At 43.3% G+C, this 26,304-nt stretch overlaps 1 protein-coding gene across 1 annotated transcript; it reads left to right on the top strand.

Moving 5' to 3' along the window:
- The first annotated feature begins 3,010 nt into the window (after nt 1–3,010).
- Nucleotides 3,011–18,153, top strand: C9H10orf53 (chromosome 9 C10orf53 homolog). Its single transcript, XM_001107169.5, has 3 exons — nt 3,011–3,107; nt 17,301–17,420; nt 18,089–18,153. Exons 1-3 carry the CDS (start codon nt 3,011–3,013, stop codon nt 18,151–18,153), a joined length of 282 nt encoding a protein of 93 aa, XP_001107169.2.
- The last annotated feature ends 8,151 nt before the right edge of the window (nt 18,154–26,304 follow it).

The following is a 26,304-nucleotide window of genomic DNA, read 5'->3' as shown; positions in this document are numbered from 1 at the left end:
CAAATAAAGCATTTGACAAAATTCAACATCCCTCAACAAACTAGGTGTAGAAGGAACATACCTCAAAATAATAAAGCCCATATATGACAAATCCACAGCTAACATCATACTGAATGGGGAAAAGTTGAAAGCCTTTCTTCTTAGAACTGGAACAAGACAAGGATGTCCACTTTCACCTTTCACCATAATACTGGAAGTTGTAGCCAGAACAATCAGATAACAGAAAAATAAAAGGCTTCAAACTTGGAAAAGAAGAAGTCAAATTGCTGCTCTTTGCAAATGACGTGATTTTACACCTAGAAAAATCCAAAGACTTATCAAAAAACCTCTCAGATCTGATAAATGAATTCAGTAAAGTTGTAGGATACAAAAGCAACCTACAGAAATCAGTAGCATTTCTATATAACATTAATGAACTATCTGAGAAAGAAATGGAAAAGGCAATCCCACTTAAAATAGCTATGAGAAACCAAACTACCGAGGAACAAATTTAACCAAGGAAATGAAAGACCTGTACAAGGAAAACTGCAAAATATGTAAGAAAGAAATCGAAGATGACACAAACAATGGAAAAACATCTTATGCTCACGGATCAGAATAATTAACATTGTTAAAATGGTCATAATACCCCAAAAAATCTGCAGATTCAATGCTATTCCTATCAAAATATCAGCATCTTTCCCAGAATTAGAAAAAATAATACTAAAATTCCTATGGAACCAAAAAGGAGCCCAAATAGCCAAAGCAATTTGATCAAAAAGAACAAAACAGGAGGCATTACTTTACCTAACTTCAAATATATTACAGAGCTATAGTAACAAAAACAGCATGGTATTGACAGAAAAACAGACACACAAGCCAATGGAACAGAATAGATAACCCAGAAATCAATCCACATATTTACAGCCAAACTGATTTTCAACAAAGGCATGAAGAACACACATTAGGAAAAAGACATCTTCTTCAATAAAGGGTGTTAGGAAAACTGGATATCCTTATCCAGAAGAATGAAACTGAACTCCTATCTCTCACTATATACAAAAACCAACTCAAGACGGGATTAAAGGCTTAAATGTAAGACTCAAAACTATAAATCTACTAGAAGAAAACATAGAGAAAACACTTTAGGACATTGGTCTAGGCAAAGATATGGCTAAGACCTCAAAAGCACAGGGAACAAAAACAAAAATATATGAATGAGACTATATTAAACTAAAAAGCTTCTGCACTACAAGGAAAGCAATCATCAGAGTGAAGACAGAACCTGTCGTATGGGAAAAAATGTTTGCAAACTATTCATCTGATAAGGGATTATTATCCAGAATATATAAGAAACTCAAACAACTCAATAGTTAAAAAATAATAATAATAATCCCATTAAAAAAGTAGGCAAAGGACATGAATAGACTTTTCTCAAAAGAAGACACACAAATGGCCAACCGGTACCCACAAAAAAAATGCTCAACATCACTAATCATCATCACTAATCATTAGGGAAATACAAATCAAAACCACAATGAAATATCATCTTACCCTAATTAGAATGGCTATTATTAAAAAGATAAAAAAAAACAGATGCTGGTGAGGATGCAGAGAAAAGGGAACTCATATTTCTTGGTGGGTGGGAATGCAAATTGTACAGCCATTATAGAAAACAGTATGGAGATTTCTCAAAAAACAAAAAATAGAACTACCATCTGATTCAGCAACCCCACTATTGAGTGTCTGTCCAAAGCAAACAAATCAGTATATCAAGAGGATGAATAATGGCATCATGTACAGTCCTGCCTTCCTCCATAGTCTGCTGGGTTCAGCTGTGTTGGTGAATTCAGTAGTTCTTGTCCGATGATGCAAAACTCTTAAGTGTTGGGGGAAATTATTTATGACCCATAATAATGTCAAACTTCTACTGATATAATTCCTCTGTTTACCAATCGTGTATAAACCAATTCTCATCAAAGAAAAATGTATCATAGAACATACTGTACACGTGGAAAGAATTAAAATACACAGTAGCATACGTTGGGAGAATTAGTGAGAAAGGGTTTTTTAAATCCTTTACTATTCAAAAGGAGGGTAAAAATATCAACTACAATTGAATATTTAGAAAATAAAGAAGTGCTGTAATTGCAAGTGTATTGCGATTGTTAGGTTGGGCTAATTGCTGTAATAAACAACCCCCAAAATCTCAGTGGTTATGGAATAAATGTTTCCTTCTTGCCTCGGTAACCAACAAATGTAGATGGGTGGGGCTCTTTTCGGCTCAGCTACTCAGTGGTCCAGGTTCCTCCCACGTTTTGGGTCTGTCTCCCCAGGAACCTCCGGTCCTCCCTGGGATCTCATACCTGGCTACCGATAAGAAGGCGACAGCAGGTGTGGAGGAGACTTTTAAGGAGCCATGCCTAGAAGTAGTGGATGTCTTTTATGTCCAAATTCCAATCAGCAGAGCTGAGCAACTAAAAGGGAATTGGACGAATTCACAGTTTTGGCCCCACCAAATAGCCTCACTGGTGACAGAACGGGAAGGGGGAAAAGAGGTAGGGGAAGAGGAATGATGAACAAATACTCCCAATCAATCAAAAACAGGCAAGAAAATAGAAGAAATGCAAGGGTTTCCAATCCATACTACACCGCTGTCACTCTTGGGACCACAACTTGCCCTCCCTGAACCTCGGTTTTGTAAACAGAAAACATAAAATACTGACGAGGGATGGTAAACTGATTCAACCAGACAACGCAGGGAAAGTGCTTAGCACGCTGCCTGACACGAACTTACTGTGCCTGGCTGCTGCTGTTATTTATCACTAACACTTGCCACAGCAGGTCGAACGCGCGCGTTTGCGGACCCGGCGCTGAGGGTCACGTGAGCAGCTGGGGGCGGGGAGGATCCCCTAGCGCCACTCCGGCCCCGCCCCGCGCGTAGCCACGCCCACCCGCCAGGGCCGGAAGAGAGGTTGCTTAGCAGCGTGTGTTTCTCCTTAGCCTTGGCTGCGGCGGCCGAGGCCTGGCGATGCCCAAGAACGCAGTGGTCATCTTGCTGTATGGGCCCTACAGCGCGGCAGGCCTGCCGGTGGAGCACCACACCTTCCGCCTGCAGGGCCTGCAAGGTGGGCCTCCCCGCCCGCCGCGTTCGCCCCTGAGCGCCCCAGCCTCTGAGCATCCGTGCAGGTGGTGCCCCGTGCCTAGGCCTTCCTGCCTCAGACTCCGACGAAGCGCCACCTCTCCAGGAAGTCTTCCGCAGGATGATGTAGCAACCTGTGGCTTCTAGGGCTGGGCTAAAAGCGTGGGAACGCTCTTCTATCCAAGAGTGAGCTGTGGGCCCACCCAGTGCCCAGCAAATTACAGAAATTACCTCCCTAGAAAAAATTACATAACCCTGCTTTAAGAATTGGGAAACTGACGATCAAGAATATTAAGTGACTTTAACAAGTCAAATGGCTGGGAAGTAGCATTGCTGGGATTCCATCTCTTAATAGTTCATGCAACAGACTTTTATTAAGCACCCAGTGTGTGTTGGACACCCTTCCAGGGACTGAGGACACACTGTTAAACAGTGATGCATGTCTTTGAAGTAATCTCCTTGTTAACTGCTAAATGACAGTTGTGCCTAAGCTCTAACTGAGGCTAGGGTGGTGCCATGGGAACTAACCATAGTGGGACCTGTGACTAGCTATAATGGGAGGGGAGAGGGAGAGGTCTGGAAAGGCTCATTTAAGTGGAGCATTAAATGAGCCCACATTTGAGCAGACCTTTAAAGAATGAGTAGAAACTAACCAGGTAAAGAGAGGAATGCCTCCCAGGCAGAGGAGACTAATAATGTAGGCAATGCCTGGAGGCATTCAACAAATGATGTATTAATATTTGTTAAACTGATGGGGGATGAGGCTGGAGTGGTAGTCAGGGGCCAAATGCTGCAGGGCCACAGACAAGTTTTAGGCAGGGATGAAGCTGTTACCACTCTGAGAACAGATTAGAGTGGGGCAAGAGTGGAAACAAGGAAAACAAGACTGTTGGGGGTGGTCCAGGGCTGAGATGAAAGTAGCTTGGACCATAAAGGAGACCATGGATCAAAGTGAAAGCAATGGTACTTCCTGAGAGGATGGATATGTGAGGTAAGGGTAAAAAGAATGTTATCCGGATCTAGTCAGCATCTGGCTTGAAACAGTGCTGATGGATGGACATACTGTCCACTAAAATCGAAGACACCAAAGATGGACCACAATTTGGAGGAATATGTGGAACAGTTCCAGAGGAACAGTCTATTTTGGACATACAGATAGTCCCCGACTTAGACTTTTTGACTTTAGGATGGGTTTACTGGGAGGTAACCCTATCGTAAGTCGAGGCAAATCTGAACTTACAGTGGTTCTACTTAATGATTTTTCCACTTTATGATGGGCTTATCCAGGTATTAAGCCCACTTTCCATTTACAGTGCGTTTATTGGGACCTAACCCCATCGTAAGTCAAGGAGCATCTGAATTAAGCTTCATGTGCTTTCAGTTACCTTGACAGAGGTGCTGAATCAGCTCTGTTGTTCTGGAGTTCAGAGAAAAAGTCTGAAATGGAGATAGAAAGACGTGAGTCATTGACTTGGAGAGAACATATAGAATGAGATGACGGCCCAGGAATCAGCATTGATGAACTCCCATCATATGACCCAAACTAAGAATCTTCCAGGGAAAATACCCTGAAGTCAAAGGACACAAAAATTAGTTTTAGCTGAGCAATCGGGGAAAGCCTCCTGGAGGAGATGGCATTTGAGTTTGAGTTTGAAGGATGGGTAGGATTTCAATCAGCAGAGGAAGTTGCTTTCTGTGAGAGAACAGTTGATAGAGAAATTTGTGTTGCAAATACTTCCATGTTTGTATTTATCTATTGGGACTGCCATAACAAAATACTATAGACTATGGGACTTAAACAATAGAAATACATTTTTTCAGTCTAAAGGCTAAAAGTCCCTGATCAAGGTCTGGCAAGGTTAGCTTGTGGTGAGGGCTCTGGGCACTCTTCCTGGCTTACTGACAGCCACCTTCTCTCTTGTCCTCACCTGGTGGGATTTTTTAGGGAGAGCGAGGAGCAAGCTCTCTGGTATCAGTTCTTATAAGAAGAAATACACTAATCCTATCAGATTAGGTCCTCACCTTTATAACCTCATTTAACCTTAATTACTTCTTTAAGGACCTATCTCCAAATATTCACATTGGGAGTTAGGGCTTCCATATATGAAGTTGGGGGAAGGGGGCAACAATTCAATTCATAGCAGTGTTGCATGGTGATGTTTAAAATGTTTTGAAGTTTTGGCTAAGAACACAGCCTAAATAAGTGACTTTTCTCTTCCTTCCCCTCTGATGAGCCACACCTACTCACCCTCACCTCATAATCCACCTTTAGTTTATGTTCACTTTCTCTAAAGATAACGTGGGTAAAATATGTATTTAAAATTTTGCCATTTTACCCATGTTAAGCGTACAATTCAGTGACATTAATTATCTTTACAATGTTGTGGAACCATCACTGTTCTCTCTTTTTAAAATTTTTCAACACCTCAGACAGAAACTGTATTCATTAAGCAATAACACTCTGTCCCTCTGTGTCCAGAATGTATTCCTTCTGGTGGGTTCTTGGTCTTGCTGACTTCAAGAATGAAGCCACAGACCTCACGGTGACTGTTACAGCTCACAAAGTGGCGTGTCCAGAGTTGTTTGTTCCTCCCAGTGGGTTCATGGTCTGGCTGACTTCAGGAATGAAGTTGCAGACCCTGGCGGTGAGTGTTAACAGCTCTTAGAGGTAGTGCAGACCCAAGGAGTGAGCAGCAGCAAGACTTATTATGAATAGCAAAAGAACAAAGCTTCCATAGCGTGGAAGGGGATGCGAGCAGGTTGCCGCTGCTGGCTCGGGAGGCCAGCTTTTATTTCCTTATTTGGCCCCACTCATGTCCTGCTGATTGGTCCATTTTTACAGAATGCTGATTGGTGCTTTTACAATCCTCTAGCTAGACACAGAGCGCTGATTGGTGCATTTACAATCCTCTAGTTAGACAGAAAAGTTCTCCAAGTCCCTACCCAAACCAGAAGCCCAGCTGGTTTCACCTCTCACCTCCATCCCCAGCCCCTGGTAACCTGCAATCTACTTTGTATTTTATTTCAGTTAGCATAATATTTCAAGGTTTATCCATGCTACAGCATGTATTATAGTACTTTATTCCTTTTTGTGGCAGATATACCATATTTTGTTTATCCATTCATCTGTTGATAGACACTTGGGTTGTTTCCACCTTTCCGCTACTGTGAATAGTGCTGTTATGAACATTGGTAAACACATAACTGTTTGAATCCCTATGTTTCAAGGGAGTGAAATTGCTGAGTCATATAGTAATTCCTTATTTAACTTTCTGAGGAATGACCAAACTGTTTTCTGAAGCAGCTGCACCATTTTACATTCCCACTAGCAATGCACAAGGATTTCAATTTTCTTTGGTTTTAATTATAGCCATCCCAGTAGGTGTGAAATGGTAACTTGTGGTTTTCACTTAAATTTCCCTAATAATTGGTGATGTTGAACATCTTTTCATGTGCTTATTGACCATTTGTATGTCTTTGGAGAAATGTCTGTTCTTTGCCCATTTTTTAAATTCGGTTGCACTTTTTTTGTTACTGAGTTGGAAAATTTATTTAGATATTCTGAATATGAGACCCTTAAGAGATAAATGATTTGCAAATATTTTCTCCCACTCTGTAAATTAGCTTTTCACTTTCTTGATAGTGTCCTTTGCTGCACAAAAGTTTTAATTTTAATGAAGTCCAATTTATCTGTTTTTTTCTTATGTTACCTGTGATATGTTGTTTAAGAAACCATTGTCTGCTGGGCGCAGTGGCTCACACCTGTAATGCCTGCACTTTGGGAGGCTGAGGCAGGTGGATCACTTGAACCCAGGAGTTCAGGACCAACCTGGTTTGAAGTTCAAAACCAGCCTTTTTTTGTAGAAACCAGCCATCTCTATAGAAAAGACAAAAATTAGGTGGGTATGATGGCACGCAGCTGTAGTCCCAGCTACTCAGTAGGCTGAGGTGGGAGGATCGCTTGAGCCCTGGAGGCCGAGGTTGCAGTGAATCAAGGTTGTGCCACTGCACTCCAGACTGGGTGACAAGGAAGAGACTCTGTCTAAAAAAAAGAAAGAAACCATTGTCAAATCTAAGATTATGCAGATTTGCCCCTATGTTTTCTTCTAAGAGTTTTATAATTCCTAAATTTAGATCTTTGACCCATTTTGAGTTAATTTTTGTATATGGTGTAATGTAAGAGTCCAAATTCATTCAAAAGATATTCATGTGGATATCCATTATCCCAAGACCTTTTGTTAAAGAGACTGTTCTTTACCCATTGAATGGTCTTCGCATCTATGTCAAGCATCAACTATTCATTCATATCAGTCATTGTGAACATTTATTTCTAGGCTCTCAATTCTATTCCATTGCTCTATATGTCTATCCTTATGTCTGTATCACATGATTTTGATTACTGTAGCTTTCTAGTAAGTTTTGAAATCAGGAAATGTGAGTCTTCCAACTTAGTTGTTTCTCAAGATTGTTTTATCTATTTTAGGTACCTTGCAATTCCCCATGAATTTTAGGATAGGTTTTTCCACTTCTGCAAAAAACACCATTGGGAATGTGATAGGTATTGCATAGAATCTGTATAATCCTTTGTGTAGTATTGTTATTTTAACAATGTTAAGCCTTTTAGTCCATGCACACAGGATGCATTTTCATTTATTTAGATCTTCCTTAATTTCTTTTAGCAACTTTTATAGTTTTCAGTGTATAAGACTTGCACCTAATTGTTTGCATATATTCCTAAGTGTTTTGTTCTTTTAAATACTATTATAAATGGAATCGTTTTCTTTATCTCCGTTTCAGATCAATCATTGCTAGTGTGTAGAAATACAACTGCTTTTTGTGTGTTAATTTTGTTAATTTCTTCAACTTTGCCAATTTCATTTATTAGCACTAACAACTTTTTTTTTTAAGAACACTAGCAGTTTTGGGATATAAGATCATGCAATCTGCAAATAGAGGTAGTCTTCTTCCTTTCCAATTTAGATGACTTTTATTTCTTTTTCTTGCCTAATTTATCTGTCTGGTACTCCTAATACTATGTTAAATAGAAGTGGCAAAGGTGGGGCGTCCTTGCCTTGTTCTTGATCTTAGGGGGAAAACGTTTAGTGAGCCTCCTTCAATCAGTTGAAGGCCTTAAGAAAACAAATGTTGATGTTTTTCAAACAACAAGGGACTCTCCCCAAGACTGCAACATAGAAACTCTACTTCTATCTGTAGTCTAGCCTGTGAACCAATTCCTCAAAATCTCTCTCTCTCTTTCTCTCTCTCTCTATAGATAGATAGATAGATAGATAGATAGACAGATAGATAGATAGATTTATAATTAAAATTATATGAACAAAATGAGAATATCAATAAAGAGAAATTCTAAAAAGGAACCAAACAAGTCATATAGTTCATATAGTATGTTTGTGTGTATATATATATACACACACACACACACGCACACACACACAGATGGTCCCTGACTTACAATTGTTTGACTTACGATTTTTGACTATATGCTGATGCTTTCAGCTGTGTACATTAATAGTGAGTACCCATACAACCCCATTCTGTTTTTCACTTTCAGTGTAGTATTCAATAAGTTATGTAAAATATTCAACATTTTATTGTAAAATAGACTTTGTATTGGATAATTTTGCCCAACTGTAGGCTAATGTAAGTGTTCTGAGCATGTTTAAAGTAGACTAGGCTAAGCTATGACATTCAGTATGTTAGGTGCCCTAAATGCATTTTTAACTTACAATATTTTCAACTTACGATGAGTTCATCAAGACTTAAGTTCATTGTGAGTTAAGGAACATGTGTATATATGTATAATATATATATATTTGTGTATGTATATGTACACACACACACACACAGTCACACACATATTTATTTTATTGGTTCTCTTTCTCTGGAGAATTCTGACCAATACAACAGGTTCTTGTTTTTTCCTTTCTGCACTTTAAATATGTATCCCACTGCCTTCTGGCCTCCATGGCTTCCGGTGAGAAAGCTGATAATCTTACAGAGAATCTGTGTGTGATGAGTCATTTCTTTCTCACTGCTTTCAAGATTCTCTCTTTGTATTTTGACAATTTGTTTCTAATGTGTCTTAATATAATACTCTTCGAGTTTATTCTGCTTGGAGTTGGTTGAGCTTCTTGGGTAGGTATTTTCATGTCTTTCATCAAATTTGGGATGTTTTCAGCCATTATTTCTTCAGATATTCTTTCTGTCCCTTTATTTCCTTTTCTCCTGGGACTTCCACTAGGTATATGTTGTTATACTTGAGGGCATCCCACAGGTCTCCAGGGCTGTTCATTTTTCTTCATTCTTTTTCCTTTCTACTCCTCAGACTGAGTAGTCTCAATTGCCCTGTCTTCAAATTTGCTGATTTCGTCTGCTTACTCAAATCTGCTGTTGAATCCGTGTAGTACATTTTTCATTTTAGTTATTATACTTTTCAACTCCAGGACTTGTTTGATTCCTTTTTAGAATTTCTCTTTATTGATATTCTCAGTTTGTTCATACATCATTTTTCTAATTTCTTTTAGTTCTTTGTCTCTGGCTTCCTTTGGCTCTTTGAGCATATTTAATATAGTTGATTTAATGTAACTCCAATGCCTGGGCTTCCTCAGGAACAGTTTCTGTTAATTAATTTTTTTCCTTTGCATGGCCCATACTTTCCTAATTTTTTGTATGCTTTGTGACTTTTTGTTGAAAACTGGACATTCAAATATTATAATGTATAATTTCTGGAAATCAGATTCCCCTCCTTCCCCAGAGCTTGCCATTCCTAACTGTTGAAGGCTTAGCTTGTGGTCAGTCAGTGTTTTGAACGCAAGGAGCTTTAAAATCAAACCAACAAAAACCCTCTCCCATTATTTGTGTGTTTGCTCCATTTTGAGACACTCCTATAAAACTTGGCTAGGCTGTTTACAATTTTGCCTCAGCCTTTACTTCCTGCTTTCACGAACCTATAGATCAGCCAGTGATGAAATTGCAGGATCTTCATGGTCTTTTTTGAGCGTGCATCTTGATCTGAACCTGTACTGACTTTCTAAATTCCCCAGTATACATGGGTGCTTTTGAATGTCCTAATTTTTCAAAGAAACTCTGTCTAGATATTCTCTTAGGCTTTATGAGATCTGTTGTGTGTCTCAACTGTAATCTTTTACCCAGGCAGCTGCAGGTTTTTCATTTGCCTTACAATGTTTGTGAGCACTGCCCACAGTTTTTCCACCCTGTGTGAATTCCAAGTTAGGCAAACAAACACAAGTGCTTTGATTCAGTTCTTCAGGAAGCCTACAGATGCCTTAGAACAGACAAACACAGTAATCTGTAAATAAGGTCCACTCTGCTCCCTCTGGAATCAAGAACCAGAGTCCCATACTGGGAACACAGGCTGCTGTCTTCAAGACTGCCACCAGGTCAGGGAAGAGGTGCGGCAAGGGCAGGCAAATATGCCACAAAGCTTTCCTACCATTTTAAAGCTACCTTTTCTTTGATTCAGTATTCACTTGGTTGCTGTAGACCTTTGACCATTTTCTAGAGTTTTGACAATGTTGGTTCTGACCATTTCTGGGTTTGTTTGTTTGTTTGTTTTTGTGTGTCTTCAGAGGAATGGGAATTTGGAGCTGTCTGCTCCGCTGTTTTGTGGAAGTTTTATGTTCCTTGCTCCTGCCACAACCAGGATGATTGTAGGAGTTCCATTAGATCATTTATATACCAAAATTTTTATTAAAGCAGAATGCATAAGTGAACGTTTTGTTATAATATACAACTTAACAGTATTGGGGGAAACTCCCCATCTAGTTTGTCCACAAATCCTGTCAGCTTTACTTGTCACCTCTGCCTGGTCACTTATCTCCTGCCTACATTCTTGGCACTTCTGGCAGAGAGATGGCATGAGCAGAGGATAAGCACAGGGACTCTGAAGTCAACACCTACAGTTTGAATTGGGCTCCACCATTTAGTAGCTTTGTAGTCAAGGTGAAAATCAAGTGGTTTTACCTTTATGAGCCTCAGTTTCCTTGTTTGTAAAAGAGGAATGTGAATCCCTGCGTCACCGATGTGAGATTCTGATGAGCAAGTGCATGTAAAGTAATGAACTCCATGACTACACACAGTAAGGGCTCTGCAAGAATTAATTCTTATTGTTCCTGAGGAAGGTTCATTGAGAAGGGGGGGTGCAGGCAGCCTGGGCACTTCTGGGGAGCAGCAGGCTATTGGGTCTGGTTGGAGGAGGATGTGCAACAAGGGAGTCCAGCCTGTCTCATCCTTGGCAACAGGAAGCCAGCGAAGGTTCTTGAGCTAAAGGACGATGAAATCAGGGATGTACCTTAAGAGTCCAATTTCGGAAGAAGAAATTTAAGGAGAAGTGGCAGGGTGTGGGGTGGAATGAGCTATTAAGAAATATTAAGCCAGTGGCTAGAAATTACGTTCTGGAGTTTGGAAGAAAGATGAAGGCAGGAGATTTGAGTCAAGAGTAGCTATGACTTTAAATGACATCTATATGCTGATGAACTTCCAAATTTATGTCTTTAATCAGGACCTATCGTTGCCACTGGCATGTTGAGTAGGCATCTCAGACTTAGTATGCCCCAAATTTCCAACTAGACTCCTAGCACTCACCCCCACCAGCAGCTCTGCCCACTTCCCCTCTCCACTGCTCACAGCAGCTCCATCTTGCAGTTACTCAGGCCTGACACCCTGCAGGCACCTCTCCTCTCTTTCCCTCACACTCCCTGTTTAGTCTGTCAACACAATTTGTCAGCTTTGCCCTCGAAGTACACCCAGAATTAATCCCTCTTAGGCCTCCTGACTACCCCCTCTGCATTTTTTGTCCACTTGCCATCATCTCCTGCCTGGATTACTGCCATGGCCTCCTGACTCCGTTCCCTGCGACCCTCATCTGCTTGCAGTCTGTTCTCAGCACCACAGCCAGCTGATACTGGTAAACCTGAATCACAGCACAGCCTTTACCCCTGAGAACATTCCAGGGGCCCCCAGCTCACTCGGGGGGAAGCCAAAGGCTCACATGGCCCCCTAGGCTTCTCATGGCCCTCCAGGCTCCTTATGGCCCCCCAGGCTCCTTATAGCCCCTCTGATCTCACCCCCTCCTGCTTCTGCCTATCCTCTCCCTGGCCCGCTGCTGCAGCCACAGCCACCTCCTGCAGTCCTTCAGTGCTCCTAGCCAGCACCCACCTTGGGGCTTCACAGCCACTCTGCCTGGAATGCTCTTTCCCACGTGGTTTTCAGCTTCATTCTCTCAGTCTCAAGATATTCCTCAAAAGTCACTTTCATGGGCAGGCCTTCCTTGGACATCCCACCAAAAACGTCAACACTTCCCTCTGCCTCCCTCTTCCTGCTCTCCCTTCCCTCCTTATTTCTTCTTCGTGCTCGTGATTACCTACCTCAGCACGCACTCACCTGTATACCTTGTTACCCTTCTCCCCCACCTGGAGGCATGCTTTGAGGAGGGAAGGGGCAGGGGTTCTTGTCTGGTTCTGTTCTCTGCTGGGTCCCAGCCCAGAGCTGTGCCTGGCATATTGTAAGAATAAACCTTAGTTAAGAAAATCAACCTGCATAAAGCCGAATGCTAGAACCACAGGAGGCGAGACTGCAGAGGAAGCAAGGAAAGACAGACGGGACTGGAGTTGGCAGGACGACGAGACAGCCCCCCTGAGGGCAAGGTGTGTTAAGAGGAGCAGCCTGTGGAGGAGCAGGCGCAGACTGAGGAGAGAACTGGAGGCATAAGGGAGCAGGTGATGGCATTTCGAGAAGAAAATGACCAGTGGGCTCCAAACTATTGAGCAGAGGTGATTTCTAGGGAGAGAAGAATTCATGGCTGATTAAAGACTGAGAAAAAGAGTATTTTTCTAATTTGCCCTCAGCAGGAGAGTAAATTGAACTGTCATCCTAGAGGACAACTTGTCAGTGTTGTTAAAATGTGATCATATACTGTAGAATCCAGCTGTTCCATTTCTCAGTATCTTCCTTATAAAAGAAAAAACAAACCTCACGCACACACAAGGATGCATGCTGTGAATTTTTCTACAACATTCTCAGTGATAGCAAAAAATTGGAAACAACCAGAAAAAGGAATGACTAAATAAATTGTAGTGCATACATCATGTAAAATGCTACACAGCACTGAAGAAGAACGCAGCCGCTCCATGTGTGTGACAGGACTGGGGCACACGATGCAGTGCGAAGGGAACAAAGCGTGGTCTTGAATGCCATGGTCTTCCTGCCACTGAAAAAGACAGAGGGAGAGAAGAATTAGGGGTGATTTTTAAAATTTTGTCCTTTTCTATAATTTTAAAGTTTTTTTTAAAATACTATGAATCTGCATTACATTGATAACTTGATTTTTTAAATTTAGAGTTCAAAAAACATATTTGTTTTTACCATCAAAAGGACTTTAAAGAACCAAGAAAGGAGGTGGGTCCGAGACGGGTGGGGAGCTCTGGGAAGCCATTGAATTGCGATGGTTTCCTGACCTCTGAGAGGGCAGGCTGTGGACCTGGTGAGCTGAAGGCTTCCCTCCAGGAGGTGGGCGGGTAGAAACACAGCAAAAAGGAAGGCAGCAGGCGCAGGCGGCACTTCCCACAGTAGGGGAGGGGAAGAGTATTTGGAGAAGAGCAAGAGAAGCATTTTTATGGCTGAAGGAGACTTGAGGGTTGCAAGGTATCAGTAGGTGGTTGATTTGTAAAGTCAGTTCTGTATATCGATGAATGATAAGTCATGGAATACCGGCAGCCAACAAGGGCCAGGGTGTTCACCGCAGCGAAGCAGGGAGCATCTGCACCCCCCACAACTGTAGACCCAGCAGGCAGAGAGTGGTACCTTTGCAGGCCCTCCTCTGTAAAATCTGCATCTGAATTCTGTGTTTCTTTTAAAATTACAGCTCTTTATCATTTCCCGAAGCCCTGCTGGCTTTAGAAATAGGCCTGATCTTTTCTGAACTTACCATGCCTTTAGCAATCTGAAAATTTTTGTTCTCTCTTTATTATCCATGAATTATAATAACTCAGCAAAATGTTTCCACTATGACCTCAATGCTGGTGAAGCTAAACTAATGCTTAACAAAAAGTTCTAAGTAATTTCCCTGGCCACGCTTGCCCCTTGCATGCTGTACTTAAGTTTGCCAAATGACCCACTCAAAGGGCTTGGAAGGAATTGAAACCAATCCAGAAAATAGAATCCACCCTACGTAGCTGAGACACCCTGTGTGCCATTCTCCTGTGCTAGCTATGCATCGGCGGCCCTCGCTCGTGGGCGTGAGTATGCCTCTGTGCTGAGTAGAGGAGGGAGAGAGGTCTGTTTACCTTTACTTCCTGACCAGTGGCATTTAAATCATTCGCAGATGGTGCGCAATTCCACCAGCACCGGCAAGAAGGGAGCCTTTTCCATGTCCCTTTCGTTTATTTAGATCCCCCTTGAAGAATGAGGTGCCACTTCAAAGAGGCAGGCGGGCTGCAGGTGGCCTTATAGCTTCTGGTTGATTTATGCTGGAGTTTACCCACTGCCTTTGCACAGGCTTTGTTTCAGGGAGTATATTTATCTGACCTTTCTTTGACTAGACAACCCCACAGCAGCTCATGGGAGGAAATGGGTGCTCCATTTAGAGAGGTGGCATTTGGATGAGCTGCAGGAATTCCGGGGTGTCTAGTGTTTGATCCCTTAAGCCTGCACTGGCCACCTTAGAGCCAGCTCAACACCTCCCAGAGTGATGGGAAGGGAGTGTCCTGGGGCTGAATATTCAATGTAGACTCTGAGGCAGCTTGTCACTTTAGCAAGAATCAGACTTAGGTCACTCTGTGGGTCAAAAAGTGTCATGGGCAGTGCCCAGGGCCATTCTATGTTTGCTTCTTCAGTGAGCCTGTATTAAAACCAGGCACTTGGAGAGAATTCTGGTCAGTGAGGAAGACACGTGCCCTTTAAGACCATGAGAGCCTGTACTTTGCGCCCCTGTAGAGGGCAGAGTGATGAGTGGTGTGTCTCTTAAGAGGGTTTCTTCCTGTTGGACTTAATTTGCCCGAAGATGAGGTGGACCCCCACTATTCAGCACCCCTCAACTCTATAGGGTGAGTGATTCGGTGGGTCAAATACTGTTTCTGAGCTACACCATGCCGTGTAAGTGCCACTGTCCTCTTAAAACGAACTCCAAGCTCAGATGTCACATGAGGCTCAGTCAGCAGGCCCTGCAGGAGGGCCAGGGGCAGGTTACAGCGTGCTTGCCTCCTGGGGCCTCCTCCCATAGGGCTGCTCCTCGCTCACAGTCCATGCACCCTCACTTCTCCAGGCCTTAGAGAGTTGGCACTGGATTTTACCTGCAGAGTGGCAGCACCTTGCCTCACAGGTGGGGGTGGAGGGCTGGTGTAAGGTGGGAATGGAGAAGCTGTTTTGCTCCTGATTTCTTCCTGTCAAATTGAAGTTTGTCGTCAGACAAATGCAGCTCCCCCGTCCTGAGGGGTTGCTGCTGAGGGAACGTGGGATCCCAGAAATCTCTGCACATGGACTGCCTTTATGTCTCCCTGGATGATCAGCTGCCTTTCCACACGAGCTGGACCACTTCATTTAAACAAGTCATGGGTCCAAGCTGAGTGTCTTCTTCAAAGACGTTTGAGAACAAAACACTTAAACAGGATACAATAAATATGCCAACGAAAAAGATGCAACCATTTTTTAGAGACGCATTAGCTGATGCGGGTCAATTAGGGCCACCTCTGGGTACCCAGGGAGTGCTGTCTTGTTAATGGAGATCCTTGCTGAGTCTTTTTCTGAAGTTCCTTTCCAGAAGTGAAATTAAAATTGCAGAATTAAAATGTTCACAGTTGGGGCTGGATGTTCTTGAACTGATTGAAAGATGAAGAAGTGGACACACCAACATTTTGAAACAGCAATTGTCTCTGTAATTAAGTGCAATTAGCTGACATAACTGTTTGCTTTACTCCGTGTAAAACTGATTGAAATGGCAAGACTTTAAAGAGTATGCCCCCGTCTGTTTTCTCTTTCCATCCTAACCAAAATTCTCACCAACATATGAAGACCAACAAAGGTAATGATCGGCACACTCACTCTAATATTGATGTTATAGGATAAATATATCCAGGAAACTGGAGAGAAATACATTGGAAAAAATAGAGCTGTAGGCTGTCTAATGTACATCATTTCATCTAAGCCACACACCTTTGCATTTCCACAATAAAAAGATTAAATCCAACAATTATTCCATGACTGATCTCTGGGGAAGGAGCCATTGAATGTAAGTGATAATCAAAATGCAGATTCCAAAGGTAAGAATAAAAGTTACTTCATTAGCTTTTCTAAAAAACTTTTTTTTCGGATTATTATAGGCAATCTGGAAAATGCTGAAAGAATAAAGAGAAAAAAATTTCCCATAATCTCACCACAGACAGATATTCAATGGGTATTTTCTTCATCCTTACATACATATTTGAATTCATATTGACTATATATTTTAAACATGTATTATACATATTTGTATCCTAAGTTTTTGCTTATATTGCAAGTATTTTTCTTGCCATTAAAAAAGATCATAAACATTTTTATAAATGTCCAAATGGACGTTCCACCATTTATTTGGCCATCCTCTCATTATTGGATATATAAGTTATTCACAGTATTTTGCTATCATAATAATAGAGAAAAGACATCTTGTTGCAAAAATCTGCCTGTATTGTTTTATTTTTTTCTTTGGGAAGCTTTCTTTTAAGTGTAATTTCCTGGACTAAAGGTTAGAATCATTTTTTGAGGCTTTTGGTAGGTACTGCCAGATTGCCCTCCAAAAGGTGCTCAATGTGTACTTCCATCAGCAGGATAAGAAGTTGCCTGTTCCCCCGAGTCTTCTCCAGCACTGAGTGTGGTCTCTATGAGATTGAGCCTCTGGAAAGCCCAATAGCCCTTTACTAGAGAAAGCTCATTGTTTAACAGATCACTTTGGTGTGGGACAAATAGCAATTGAAACCTGAATTACTCAGGCCTCTGGCTGTGCTTCCCAGCAAAGGTGAGGGCACCTGGGACCAGCACCCACAGGGCAGTTAAGTGATACCCATGAGCAGCTAGATGACAGACAAACTACTGTCATCATGAAGACTGCTACCAATCAGGTTAGTTTGAAGTCTGATCCCATGTCACTCACCTCCTTTTCTGTCCTTCCCAGCTGTGTTGGCCAGAGATGGACACGAGGTAATCCTAGAGAAGATAGAAGACTGGAATGTGGTGGAACTCATGGTGAATGAAGAAGTCGTCTTCCACTGCAACATTAAGGACTTGGAGTTCGGTAAGCCCTTTGGCGATATTTCCAGCCAGGATTTTGCCTCCTCTGAGGAGTCCCTCAATTTCTAGTTGAAATGATCAGTATGTCATGACTGAATTCAAATTGGGTTTCTTTCTGAGGCTGAAACTTCTACTGAAAGCCCTGTGCTTTCAGTGGCACACACAGGAGAACATCCAAAACCACACAGTAAAGTGTGTGATGGTTTGAGTCTTCCCAAACATTGGAAACAGCAGAGGAAGGAAAATGAAGTGAAGCCCTGGACTTCAAGGGATGTGATGGAATTAAGGGATAACAGTTTTTTTTGTACTTTAATAATATACATTCTATTATTATTTGCTTTTGAAGCTGCTTTTGTTTCACTTGTTTATTCCATCCTGACTTGCTAAGATAATTTGAGTTGATATGCCAGCAGTGCATGACACTATCAGCAACATTCATGTGATGTCTTTGTCCTGGAGAGCTTCTGGCCTGGCAGGCTGGCACCGTGCATGCCTCTCTGTGCTCAGAAGTTAAAGCTTTGCAATCCACTAACACTCTATTAAAAACTAGTTAACATTTTACCAGCCCGTGGCCTTTGAAAATGCACTCTGAGTGGAAGCCATAGGTATGTCTGATATGATAACAAATTGTATATAAAGCTGACCAAAAGACAATTATATCTATTTCCCTAGGAGGCGATGGTAAACTAGACCCACTGTGTGAAAAGGCCAGGATAGCGGTGCTGAACTCCTACTGATCTCCTCGTGGAACAGGCATCTCAAGTTGATAGAACAGCAGCTGCCCCAGCCATTCTATGATACAGGGAGAAGTGGCTGTGCTGCAGTGTGGACATTGGGCTCTACTAGTCAGGCAGGGCAACTCGGGCCTGATCTCCAGCTTACACAGCCTCAGGAATCTCACCCGGCTGCACAGGAGCTCACAGAAATAATAAAAACCACATCATTTGTAACATCTCTCAATCCCAACCCATAGGGAGAGCCCTCCAATATCAGGTACACATTGAGCTGAAGGAAACAATAAAATGCAATCAAATAACAAGGTGCCATTCCTGACTAATAACACATAGTTGCCAGAAGCATCTGAGATTCCATTGTTTAGTACTCAAATTGCTCAGAACAGGTAAAATTAAAGAGAGGTTGGGGGAAGGGTGGGAATAAAGGCTTTTGAAAGTCTGAACCAAAAGCAAATGTTAATATTTGGAAACTTTGTTATTCCTACAGATTTATTTCGACTCCTGAGGGAATAAATATTTTAAATTGCTGATATAAAATTAGCTGAAATCAAATCTTCAGTTACTCTCATCTAAAACAAGAAAATGACCTGCCTTCTTTTGCATTAAGATTGTCTAAGGAGGGCACGAAAGAGTCCTTGGCAGAATGTGAGATGGTTCCCTGGTCCCTCTGGAGTAGAACACCGCCCCACAGAGTTAAAGAGGGTTTTCGCTATGTTCAGTGTGAAAATCAGTCTTGTCAAAATGATATTTTTACTTTCTAGTCTTACGCACCAATGTGTGATATACATTCTTAACTATACAGTAACGGAGAGGGAGAAATGCAGATACTGATCGAAAGACGTCAAATGGGAGGTCATGGTAAGAAGGCCTCACACCTATGAGAGAAAATCAGATTCCCTAACAGAAGACTCTGGACCCAGGGCACCTGTGCTGAAGGAGCAGGGCCTTCAGGATCGCTCAGAGAGCTGCAGCCTTGCCCCCTCTGAGAGCAGTCCTAACCATTGCCCCAGGCAACCTCAAACCCTCCTGCACCCCAGAACTTCAAAGGCCACCGGGGACCATAAAACTGCTTTCACATGTTCTTTCTCACACAGGACAAAGTAGGGGATATAATTTTTAAAACCCCAGCCCAAGCTTCACTTGTCAGCGTTGATTCAGGGATTGTGAATCACTTAGAACTCTATGGAACTATTTAAGCATCTCCTTACTGAGAAACTGGGGCTCAAAAAAGATTCTTCCTCCCAGTATCTGGTGCCGGTTTTCACATATCTTTTGTAACCCTAGATTTAGTCCCTTTTTGTCAAAGACCAGTTTAAGTTACTATAGATGTAGCATTCAATCTTTGTTTCAATATAACATTTTGCTACAAGAGAAATCCATTCTCATTAAAGAAAAATGGAAAAATACAGGTAAAAATAAAGTATAACTTTAGTAACATTTTTATATATTTCATTTTGGGTTTCTTCTATTTATGTCTAAATATTCATAAAGAGATAGACATGTAGAAATCGACTTCATCCATTTGAGATTTGTGCACAATTTTGTAAGTTTTTAAAATTTTTTCAACTTTTAGATACAGGGGGTACATGGGCAGATATGTTGAATCTTTTCTTAAACGTAACATTTTACGTAGAGCCTCTTCCCACGTGATTTGTTGATTGTCTGAGCATTTTGTCTTGAATCAGGAAATCTCTCCCTTGAGCAGTGATTTCTACTTTCATGGCCAAAACTTTTTCAATGCTGAGAACTGAAATTGCTAGCTTCCCCTGTCTGCATTTGGAGTGGGAACTTCATCTCCAAAGGCTGTGGAATCCTGTCTCCTCTAGCCCTGCAACCCCAGCATTAAACTGGTACCAAGTGCTTCCCTCGGCAGCCCCATGCCCTCCTCCAGCATCCCCCTCAACACCCCAGGTTGTATTTGTGCCTTCAGGGTAGCACCACAAGCGAAGAGGACCTGCCCTTTTTCGCTTCATGACCAGAGCTGAAGGGCAGGTAAGGCGAGTTAGTACACGGATTCTAAGAAAAACCGGAGAAGCTTCTGGGAGATGCCTGTGCCCAGAGCCCTGTGTTTCAGTTCGGATTAGAGGCAAATGATGCCTGAATCAGCATTGCTGGGAAAAATCACTGAGGTTTCCTCTGAGCCGTGGGATTGGGGAGTGTGGGGGACAGGTGAGGTAGAGGGAGGAGATTATAGGGTTATTCTGCCTTCTGTATTGTTAATGTTTTTAGTGGTGGAATTGATTTTTACTTCGTATTCTGTATTGTTAATGTTTTTAGTGGTGGAATTGATTTTTACTTCGTATGTAAGTGTGTGTTAGGGGTACTTTTCAAACAAAAACTTAAAATAAAATCAAGGCCGGACACTGTGGCTTTTGCCTATAATCCCAGCACTTTGGGAATCCAAGGTGGGTGGATTTGCTTGAACACAGGAGTTCGAGACCAGCCTGGCCAACATGGTGAAGCCTCATCTCTACAAAAAATACAAAAATTAGCCAGGCTTGGTGGCATGCGTCTGTAGTCCCAGCTACCCGAGGGGCTGAGGCAGAGGATCACCTGAGCCCAGGAGCTAGAGGCTGCAGCGAGCCTAAATCACACCACTGCACTCCAGCCTGGGTGACAAAGTGAGACCGTGTCTCAGAAAATAAAGATTTTGACATAGAAGCCACCTGTCTATGTGGCCTTATCCTCCTCTGTCACTGATTAAGAAGAACTTTCTCTTTGGAAATGTCTGAAGAATGTACTGTCATCCTCCTCCTTCGCCTCCCTCTCTCTTGAGCACGCACCTCCCGTCCCAGAAGCAGGAGACACAGCTTGCTCCCCATCAAAGGCAAAAGTGCCCTGTGGTTCAACGTGCTAGACATTCGGGTGCCTTCATGCTTTTAAAATTTAACCACTGATTAAATCACATTTTAAGTTTTATAAGATGCCAAGTCAATGTCATTATTATTAACATGTAAAGAAAGTGTCTTTTAGAATAAAGTTAGAAGCATAGCTGTGTCTTAATTATTTGTTTTTGTTTTTGAGACAGAGTCTTGCTCTGTCACCGAGGCTGGAGTGCAGTGGCGTGACCATGGTTCACTGCAACCTCTGCCTCCTGGGTTCAAACGGTCCTCCTGCCTCAGCCTCCTGAATAGCTGGGGTTACAGGCACTTGCCACCAAGCCCAGCTAATTTTTATATTTTTAGTAGAGATGGGGTTTCTCCATGTTGGCCAGGCTGGTCTCCTGACCTCAAGTGATCCACCCACCTCGGCCTCCCAAAGTGCTGGGATTACAGGCATGAGCCACACCGAGCCTGGCCCTAAACTGTCTTTAAATGAAATTTGGAATCTCTAAACTTTTTCCATTTACTTCTAAAATTTAAAAAGAACAGATTTTCAAGGGGCCTTCCTGGGTTCCTGCCTGGGGCCTTATTGGCTATATCTGCTCCCTTGGTAGAATTGCCCTTAAAATCTGACGATTGGCTGGAGGCTGTGGCTCACACCTGTAATCCCAGTGTTTTGGGAGGCCAAGATAGGACATTTGCTTGAGGCCAGGAGTTCAAGACCAGCCTGGGCAACATAGTGAGACCTCATCTCTACAAAAAGTAAAAAATTAGCTGAGCACAGTGGCATGCTCCTATAGTCCCAGTTACTTGGGAGGCTGAGGTGGGAGAATGGCTTGAACCCAAGAGTTCAGGACTTCAGTGAGCTACAATCACACCACTGCACTCCAGCCTGGGTGACAGTGCGACTCTGTCTCAAAACACAAACAAACAAAAAAACCTGATAATCCTTGCAAGAGGGCCATATATAAGGGAACTGTGTGAAAAATCAGCTCCCCAGGTAGGTTGCTGGGACGTCTCAGTGGTGTGGAGACGAAGGGAGGACTGAACACATGGTGCTGAGGGAGGACTGGACACATGTCCTGAACAAAACCACACTGGGATTTGTTACTCTGGTTCCCCGCTTCAGACCTTCATCCCCAGCCCTGCAAGCATTACAGTTAGAGAAAGAGAACATCTCAACTGGTGACAACCGACAAACGCCCTGGAGGTGTAAGATTTCCACTAAAAACACAACAGTTGGCCAAATCCAGGTAAAAGACAAGAAAATGCTAGCCCAGGTCTCGGACATAAGGCATGGAGAACTATTCTTCCCATACTGTCTGAACATTGAAAAGGCTGGTGGAAGGGAGCTTCCTGTGAGACAGTGGTGTAATCAGGCGCTCTAGTGGCAGCTGTGAGTGGATGCGCCCACTCATAGGATGGGGTACTGCACTTCTGCCCCGTGCAAATCAGAGCACACACACGAGGCCTCCAGAGTCAGGCAGCAGCAGACTGAGGGCACCACACTGGTGTAAGACAACAATAGGCTGGACAGCGTAGTGAGTGCCAGGGACGTGGGGAGCAGGCAGCTAGGCTAACAGCGGTGGCGGCAGCTCAGCTCTAGTGATGCTGCTGTGCAGGGTATCAATCTTCTGAATTGTTCCAGAAAAGCTGGAAATCTGGATTTTTATTAGAAACTTTTGGTTTTGAAATGTTGTTCAATTTTTCTTTTTAGCCAACAGTAAAATTTTACTGAAAGGCATTTTTAAAACAGCCCAATAATATGTCAAGATTTATCATTTTTTTTCTCGTGTTAACTTTTTATTTTGGTGGCTTGATCTTTTTTTTTTTTTTTTTTTTTTTTTTTTTTTTTTTTTTTTTTTTTTTTTTTTGACAAGGCCTTGCTCTGTTGCCCAGGCTGGAGTGAGTAGCATAGTCACAGCTCACGGCAGTCTCAAACTCCTGGGCTCAAGCAATCCTCCTGCCTCAGCCTTCCGAATAGCTGGGTCTACAGGTGCATGCCACCATTCCAGGATATTTTTTCTTATTTTTTGGTAGAGATGGCTTCTATGTCACCCAGGCTGGTCTCGAATTCCTGGGCTCAAGCAATCCTCCTGCCTCAGCCTCCCAAAGTGCTGCGATTACAGGCACAAGCCACCACACCCAGTATGGTGGCTCAATTAAAAAAAAATGGTGCCAACTGAAAAAGCAGAACAACCACATTTGTGGCCCATTACTATGATGATCACCTGCTCCTGATCAAGGAGCATGGGACACCCCTTGCGTGGGACACTCCAGTTTATACCTTTGGTCTGAAAGTCATTTTCTTTTTTTTTTTTTTTTTTTTTTGAGACGGAGTCTCACGCTGTTGCCCAGGCTGGAGTGCAGTGGCGCGATCTCGGCTCACTGCAAGCTCCGCCTCCTGGGTTCACGCCATTCTCCTGCCTCAGCCTCCTGAGTAGCTGGGACTACAGGCGCCCGCCACCGCGCCCGGCTAATTTTTTGTATTTTTAGTAGAGACGGGGTTTCACTGTGGTCTCGATCTCCTGACCTTGTGATCCGCCCGCCTCGGCCTCCCAAAGGAAAGTCATTTTCCACATGAATTCCACCATCACCTTTCCCACAAGGCCCCTGGCTCTCCCGTCCACAGCTGTAGTGTGTGCAGACTACTCTTGTTTTAAGGAAACCACTTGACCCAACCTTTTAGTTATGCAAATGAAAAAGCAAAGACTCTTTGCAGATCTATGAAATAAAGACACTTGAGAAGCTGAGACCTAAAAAGCCTGACTGTTCCTGTGATCAGGTACAAGGTGGCCCAGCTGTAGGCAGAGCTCATCCCCCAGATCAGGTTTTCTGAGGGGAAGAGCCTCCAGGAAGATGTGAGCCTACTTTGCCTGCATGGTCACAGGTCTTTGTGAGCATTTGTGTCCCTGTTCTGTGGATGTTCTGTTTAGAGGAAGTCAAGAGCTGAGACCCAGCAGACTCAAGAATGGTGAGTTTGCCCCTCCTCACATGGGAGGAACCTGGCAGGTGAGGCTCAGTCCAGACTGCACCACTGATGTCTCCATAAGAAATACTGAACACCAAAGCTTCTGATCCAAGGAATGCACTGGTATGGCAGTCTCTTGTCAGCAGACTCCAGGCTCCATTCCCATGTTCTGATTTAATGGGTCTGGGAGCAACCCAGGAATTTGCTTCTTTCACATGTGAGCCACCTGATTCCAGCGCACACAGGCCAAATGCACTGAAAGAAGTGGCATCAGGGTGTCAGGACAGGACTATGTTGTCCCTGTAGGTAGCAGTGGGCATTTCCCCCCGAGGGGAATGGGGCTACCCTCTGTCAGTCATTCTGGGAAGGGCTAGGAAGGTTATCCCCCACCCAGACCAGGGAAATGGGATGCTTCTTCCCTCTGGGCCTCATGTTCTTGGGCCTGGATTCCAGGGACACTAGAAGGGCTTAGAAATACTCTGGGTTGGCGGTTTTGAGAGAAGCTGGTCTCTAGAGCATGGCCAGTACCCCATGGGCATATCAACTTCTCCCTGATTCTTATATCTTGCTAACAGTCACAGCACCACTGGAGCTCTGATGTGGAGAGATCGACTCTTCTACTAGATCTGCACCTACTCCTAGGGTGGAGGAAGGCCTGGCGGAAGAGAATATACTCCCAGGGTGAGCACAGCAGCAGTAGCAATGGCCTTCAGTCTCACCCTGGAACCTGCTGGAAGTGAATCCAGGCAGTGTGGACTCCCAGAGCCCAGAATTACGAGGGAAACCACTGGGCATGCAGCCCCCACCACTCCTGTCCAGAGTGAAAGCACGTTAGATGATGCAGGCTGGTCCTTTGACCACACAGGAGGACTTGGGGTTTTATTGCTAATCTGCCACTTGTACCCTGAACCAGGAAGAGTCAGGCCGCATTTGGGATATATATATGTGTATATATATATGCACATAAATGATGTGCCTTTATTGACATATCTATTTTTTAAAATATGCATTTACATTAGTGGGTCTTTTTCTTTGGATACAAAGCAATACAGGTACTCCTCACTTTACAGACAGGTGTGCTCCAGTGGAGGGCAGCAGTCAAACGTGACTCTTGAGAGAGAGGAGGGGAATTGAGAGAAAGGGCACAGCTCCCTAAGGGTGTATCAGGTTTCAGCTCATTCAATCTGCAGACACTTTCAGCAGAGGCTGATATGGTCACCCGGGGAGGGAACCTGCAGCTAACTGCACCTCTATCACTGATGTGAGTGTGTGATAAATGTTGGAAAACTAGGTTGAGAATCAGAGCTATATGTTTTGTACAAATTGCTGCGTTTTTTATTAACTTTTATTTTACACTTAGAAGTATATTTCTGAGTTGCTATAACTATTGTACTACAAATTGTTCCCCAAGTCATTGTGATTTTTCATACCTTTTAAGTCTGACCACTGACCCAGACCTTATTCTACACACATACAATCAGGGTACCCCAAATTTGTCATAGTTCCTCAAAGTAAAACATAGTTTCTTCTCTGCCTTCCTTGTGCTGCTTCCTCCTCATGGAAGGCCATGCTGTGTTCTCTGGTTGACAGACTCTTACCCAGCCTTCAGGTCCCTTGTCACCTATCAGGCCCTCCTTGAAGCCTGCACTGCCCTCCCACCACTCCCACTGCCGTGGCACCACAGACGACCTTGGTGGAGCATCACATGCCGGCAACACTGGCTTGCTGGTCTCTCCAGTGACTCTGTGTGATGAACCCATCAATGACGATCTCTTCTCTTTGCCTTTGTGCTCTGGATGAGAAGGGTCAAAATCAGCAGCACGTTGAATAATGGTGGAAGAAATAACAGTAGTCGACCGGGTGTGGTGGCTCACACCTGTAATTCCAGCACTTGGGAGGCTGAGGTGGGGGGATCACTTGATGTAGGGAGTTTGAGACCAGCCTGGCTAACATGGTGAAACCCCGTCTCTGCTAACAAAAATTAGCCAGGCATGGTGGTGGACACCTGTAATCTCAGCTACTCGGGAGGCTGAGGTGGGAGAATCACTTGAATCCAGGAGGCGGAGATTGCAGTGAGCCAAGATTGCACCACTGCACTCCGGCCTGGGCCACAGAGTGAGACTGCATCTCAAAAGAAAAGAAAGAAAAGGAAGCAAAGGAGGGAGGGAAGGAGGGAGGAAGAAGAAAGGAAGAGAGGGAGGGAGGGACAGTGGTCAAAACCACTGGGAAGTTGGGGTGGTTAATTGTATGTAACCAATTGACTGGGCCATGGGGTGCCTAGGTATTTGATCAAACATTATTCTGGGAGTTTCTGTGAGGATGTTTGTGACTGAGATTACTATTTGAATCACTAGACTGAGT

Source organism: Macaca mulatta, chromosome 9 (assembly GCF_049350105.2).
Source record: "Macaca mulatta isolate MMU2019108-1 chromosome 9, T2T-MMU8v2.0, whole genome shotgun sequence".
NCBI classification, from domain to species: Eukaryota; Metazoa; Chordata; class Mammalia; order Primates; family Cercopithecidae; genus Macaca; species Macaca mulatta.
The sequence above is the reverse complement of the archived record's forward strand: the minus strand, read 5'-3'. Positions and strand labels throughout refer to the sequence as shown.

Coding starts and splice junctions, on each gene's coding strand:
- C9H10orf53 (XM_001107169.5), top strand. CDS start 3,011: ATGCCCAAGAACGCAGTGGTCATCTTGCTGTATGGGCCCTACAGCGCG. Junction 3,108..17,300: donor CCGCCTGCAGGGCCTGCAAG/GTGGGCCTCCCC, acceptor TGTCCTTCCCAG/CTGTGTTGGCCAGAGATGGA. Junction 17,421..18,088: donor CATTAAGGACTTGGAGTTCG/GTAAGCCCTTTG, acceptor CTATTTCCCTAG/GAGGCGATGGTAAACTAGAC.